The sequence below is a fragment of the Lutjanus erythropterus genome, chromosome 10 (assembly GCF_056507025.1).
Source record: "Lutjanus erythropterus isolate fLutEry1 chromosome 10, fLutEry1.hap2, whole genome shotgun sequence".
Lineage (NCBI taxonomy): Eukaryota > Metazoa > Chordata > Actinopteri > Lutjaniformes > Lutjanidae > Lutjanus > Lutjanus erythropterus.
Genome location: NC_139326.1, coordinates 39555071 through 39561020, shown reverse-complemented (window position 1 = coordinate 39561020; position 5950 = coordinate 39555071). Strand labels below are relative to the sequence as shown.

The window sequence follows — 5950 nt, the reverse complement described above, 5'->3', positions numbered from 1 at the left end:
TAGAATCACATTTATTCTTTATTTTAAAGGACTTTACACATGATCACTGAACATTTAATGTAAACCAATTCATTTTAAATTCATCAATGGTCATTTTAGACAAACTCAACAATGTGACATGTTTGTTAAATGACAGGACATTTCACAACTAACCACACCCAGAACAACCCGTCTATGTAGTAATAGTTTTTTTGATCCAGTCCAGGTAAGAACAGACGTCCATGAATATGGCTGGTGTAGTGCAGGCTTTAGGATCACCGCCCAAAATGACACCATAAATCATGTCGTTGTACAGCACTGCCCCACCACAGTCACCCTGTGAGAGAGATTTTTTATTGTTAGTTGCAGACTTTTACATATTTTTGGAAAACCGTTTTACACAATATTAAAGTGGGAAAAAAACTGGGATGAATATTTTCTCCTGGGGAGCTCTACCAAGGTATTTAAATCTTAGTTAATATGGACTAATTCAACTGATGCAAATTCTTCATAGAATAATTATCTTTTATACTACTATTTGTTTTAGTGAATCACTAAATGAAGAAAAACTGAATCAATAAGTGTCAGTGAAATCTGACAGAACAAAGTCTGACATGATGACAGAAAACAGAAAATAATAATAATCAAGAAAAATATTTGAAATCCTCAGACTGATCAAACAGATGAGTGAACTAGTTTGAAGCCAAATGACTTTATCACCTTGAGGCTTAAAATGTAGTTTTTGTTCATAAATTTGGACCTTCTCTCCTCCAGAGATGCAACTTTCTCACTGTCTCCATGGTTACATGTTTTTGACAAGTTTATACAGTATAGAGCCTGTTTAAAGGAGTGTTGCACACTTTACACATTTAGCTCCTCCCTCACCTCCAGCAGGGGAAAGTAACTAAGTACATTTATTCAAGTAGAGAAGCTACTTTGTTTCTCATTTTGTTAATATGAATTTCATATTATATTTTGTGGTCATTACATTGGAAACACTTCTGATTTTGTTCACAAGGACATCAACAAAGTTCTTTATAGTAGCCTTAAGTTTTTGGATGTGAGGAGAAGTGTGAGGGCGCCCTCTATCTGTAAAACTTACAATGACTGTAGAAAAGATAAAAGGGTAGAAAACAAGCTCACTCACATAACACGTATCTTCATTAGTACTGTCACCACAGAACAAGTTTTTTTGTATCATTTTGTACTTTGGAGGGGACTGGATCTGTGGACAGTTGGCAACATCGAGGTCTGCACATTGGAGATCATTTGTTCTGGGTTCTAGATGAGAATAGAAAAGGTCTTTTTACTACATTACCCAGACTACTTGACTTGTACACAGAAAATCATTCCACCAACAAATGAAGAAAACATTGAAATTTCATTATTTATTCTTACTGATCCTTCATGTAAATATGTGTCAGCAATGTTAGCAAACATAGCAGAAAAATAAGACAGTAACTGTGATATAGATAATTATGATAAAAGAAAGCAGATTCATCAGACTTGTGTTGTTATTAGAGCTGTTAACTTATAGACTAAGATGTTGTTCAGATGTGCTCTGACACTGATGTTGTCACATGATGTTATCACCTGTGGTTGATGGATAACTGAGCATCAGCAGAAATAAAAGAGCCTCCCTTGTTGCTTCAAGCAGCAGTGATGATGAAAATTATTCCTCTGTCAAATATGTGACATTAAGACAGTTTTCCTACCTATATTTTTACAGCGTGTACAGCCTGCAACTGAGCTTCCATGACCTGCAACCTGGACTTCATTGCTGAAATACAAACAAAAAAAAATCAATGTCTCCAAAACAAACAACTTTCACCATAATGACTTTACATTTTAAAAAAGCCTCTACTGGAATTTCTCATTTTGAGTTCCTCAAGAGTTGAGATTTTAGGTTTTTTCTAAGGGGAGAGGTCACAACTTACATTTGTGGCCTGGGACAGTCTTTGTCATCAGGAAGGTTTACAGGTTTCACATTAGCAGGTTTAGGCAGCTTCCACAGCATGATGTCGTGCATGTCACTCTTTTCCTTATAGATCTCAGATTTTACTGGGGTTTCTGCTGGTTGTCCTGGACCTGGATGTACTTCTAAAACTACCTTCTTAGCCCTGGAGGTTAAAGAGAAATATCACTGCATCACTGTAACTATATCATGCATTAAGGTCAGTAATTACTGAAAATGAACATAAGCAATTCTATCTGTATTTTGGGAATGCTGCTGTTTTACATCTTATCATTAATGGTTGCTACTTGTTTTAAATTATGAATGAGAAATATCAAAAAAAAATTTCTAGATTTGAAGTAAAACTTTCACTCACAGAGGCTCACAGTGAGCTGCAGTCAGAATCCACTCTTTAGTGATCAGAGAGCCACCACACACAAAGTTGTTTTTATCATCAACTAACTTCACATGGTACAGACGCTCTGTGTCATCACACTTTACACCGTTGATGACTCTCTTCTGCAGATCCTCCGCTGTGCTCACTGTGACACCTGAAAGACAAAGACGTCCACCAGGTGACTGTGAGTTACAACACTGGTTGTTGTATTCTCTCTATGAAGTTATCAATATACATGATCAACTGTGCCAGAAGTTATTACAGTTTCTTACAATTACTAACAGACATTTTCTGTACCCTGACTTTCCTTTAAAAAAAAACCTTTCTCACAAATATGATTCTCAGCAGTTTATTTTACATCCAAAACAAATGTGCCATTCCCAGGACCTGAACCATCAACCATCTCATCGACCTGTGATTGTCCAAAGTCTCTGGTCAGAGTCTAGATTTTTTAAAGCCTGAAAACAGAGCCAGGAGGAGGTGCAGATGTCTAGTTTCATCTCACACCACTTTATTTACAATATGCTAAAAGATTATTGTGAAATCTTTGCACAGTCACACCACAAAATAAGACCCAACTTTAAGAATCATTTAGAAAAATACTCTACAATGTCCCCATGAGACCACTGGACTGCTGTATCCCTCCACTTTGACATCATCATCATCAAACTGCAGACATCACAACTGAAGGCTGACTGAAGGACGTGACACCTCTTCTTTTCATTCCATCCACTATCTGCTGTCTTAAACCCTGGATCTGGACCATCTACCTAAACTTTTAATTGTCTTCTCTAGAACATTTTGGAACTGATGTTAAAATCTTATTGCTACTTTTAAAACTTTGACTGGATCCAGAATACATAAGAGATATCACAACAGTCTATGAGACTGAAAGATGGACTAAGAAGTGTAATAACATGTCTGATGAACTCATTAAACATAGAATTACTACTTTAGAAAAACATACATGTTATCTGAGTGTGTATAAAAGAGTTGAAGTAAGTATCAGAGATGTAAACTATAGTTGTGTACTCACCGACACACAGCAAAAGGAGAAGACGTGTTACACCACCCATCTTTGTTGATGACTGTCCTCCTGGTGCAACAGTGGTGACTTTTTAAATCTGCTCACGCTGTCCTGTGGGCCTTCAGGCCACCAATCAGTTGGTGAAGGTTTATCAACACAAACCTAACTGGCTACGAAGGTCTGCACTGATGCAAATTTCTCACCAAGTGTTCCCACCCTCATCTGACAGAAAGTGACGACAGGAAAAATACTACAAAGAGAAGAAAAAAGTGTCCCTTCATCAGCAGGCAGGTTAGACAAACCTGGAACCAGGGCTGAGAGGGTCACTTTAAAAATCTACTCCCAAACACTTACTAATTACCTGTTCAAATGTCATCAGTAACATCATCCAAGTATCACAATAATAAAGTCATGTAACTTCATCACTCTAACTGTTGGATTTTCTCTATATCAAAAGAGAGAAATTGTTTAGCTTCATATAATGTTTTATTTTTATGAGTTATTCATTGTTTGTCCAGCTGTTCCTTCCTTTGTTATGTGTGAATGAACATTTAGGTTATTAGCAGTAGTTGTGCACATTGAAATCTTCTTTCTTAACTAAATTAAAGTTAGTTGTTATGAAGTTTTTCTGGTCCAGGGTTTGTGTTTTCACCCACACACCATCCCAGTCATGAGCTTCACCACCTACAGTCCCAAAATATTTTTCACTAGTAGTCCTCGTATTATTGACAGATTATGTGACTGGATTTCTGGCTTGCTAACGTTAGTGTCTGATCTTAAATGACATGTTGACTTCTTGGATGATGACAGTATTTTCACAGCTGATGGCAGAACTGTCACTACTGTGATGTTGCTCCTCATTTCTCATTTAAAGACCAAATCATGTTTAAAATTCCTCCCAGAGAAACTTTTTTCTGGCAACTGACAGACATGTGAAGTGTTGTAATATGTGTGTACTGCACGTGGTAGTAGATCTAATCCTGCTAATAATACTCATTTTTACTGAATGTAACGATGATCTGATTATGTTCTGTTTCTGTAACTGCAATGGAATACAGTTACCTTTGCTGTAATCCTGTTACATGTAATCCATTACTTTTGCAGCATGCTTGAAACCAACATCACAGTGTATTCATGTAGAATATAATGTAATTGTTTGAGTTTATGAGGAAAAGATGAATAAAAGTTCAATTCAACTTCAGTTGATATTTTGATTGAAATGAATTCATTGAAAGTCATTAAACTGAGTTGTTACTGTATACCTGTACTGTAGGATTATATTTAAAACATGTTGTCAGATTTGTCCCTCAAACATGAACAGAAGCCTGTTAAAAAAAACTCTGTGGATTATTATCACATGAACTCAGTTCAACTGTCACTAACAGGTACTCAATGGATGATGAGAGGATGAGAGGAAGTGGAAGGTTTTTTTTTTTCATTTAGTTAATGTGAGTTGGCCGACTATTTCATGGGCTTATCAACACAAAGGACGTTACACACCCTGAGTTTTAATCTTGTGAATTTGCCTCATCATATTTTAATGAACCAAGATCATCACACTGTGGCTGCTCTTGTCTGTGTGGTGAATGTATTTAAATGATAATTTACATCTCACTATCTCAATGGAATTAAAGCTCCACAATGATCTCTGTGTTCACTAATGTTTTATACTCTTTGGTCATCTAACAGAAACATGAAGTATTCTGTATATTTTTGCTCATAGCTTCCTGTATTAGAATATGGTCTTTACTTCTATCTCCACATTATATGTCAGGTATTGTTGTGTATTTGTATGTTTTGATCACACCAACAGTTCACTCATCAAGACTGAGGAAACTCTGTCAGGAGAGAAGAGAGGAGAGAAGACAGAGGTTTTCTTCCTGTTGTTCCAAAGATAAATCTGAAGGGTCACGAGATCATTAAAAGTAGAAAACAGACAAATTTCATGTTTCACAGTTTTGTTTTTGCTGATCTTTTGCTGGGCCAAATTTTTGTTTTATTTTTGTTTTGTGAAATACTGGATATTTTCACTCTCTGCATGCCTTTAAAATCCTTCAAATGACACAATCTGAGAAGAAAAATCACTCTTAGGTTTTTCACAGCTCATGTTTACACTGAGGCAAAAACGTGTGATGTTTGGTTGCAAGTAGAGATTGGATTGTTTCAAGGGCTCACGAGTCAAAAACTGTTTGGGAATCAAAGGAATGGAAGACCAGGAGAGGGAGTGAAGAGATACAGTTAGAAGGAAAAGAAAATAAAGAAGGAAGGAAGGAAAAGGGGAAGCCTGTTAAAATGTTTCCAAATGATAAATTAAAGAGTAGTAAGAGAGCATTTTCTGCATAGACTCATCAATCTGTCTTATTAGTTTTTTTTTCTTACGTGTGTTGTTTCTTTTTTTCATGTCCTGACACTGATGGAGCTCTGCTGTATGAAACATCTGTCTTTTAACTGCAGACATGTGTGTAGAAAGACTCTACTACTACTCCGTTGTACTTTCTCTCTTTGGCTCTCATAGTTTTTTTAATTGTCAGTGTGTTCATTGAAGATAACGTTCATGTCTGTTACCTTAGTAAAATAATCTGTGGTTTATTCA

At 36.2% G+C, this 5950-nt stretch overlaps 1 protein-coding gene across 1 annotated transcript; it reads right to left on the bottom strand.

The window, feature by feature from the left end:
* On the bottom strand, positions 1 to 3494 carry LOC146320871 (kallikrein 1-related peptidase b8-like). Its single transcript, XM_084729653.1, has 5 exons — positions 3367 to 3494; positions 2310 to 2484; positions 1917 to 2099; positions 1127 to 1759; positions 1 to 316 (listed from the first exon to the last, which is right to left on the bottom strand). Exons 1-4 carry the CDS (start codon positions 3404 to 3406, stop codon positions 1663 to 1665), a joined length of 495 nt encoding a protein of 164 aa, XP_084585779.1. The 5' UTR covers positions 3407 to 3494; the 3' UTR covers positions 1 to 316; positions 1127 to 1662.
* Between the last annotated feature and the right edge of the window lie 2456 nt (positions 3495 to 5950).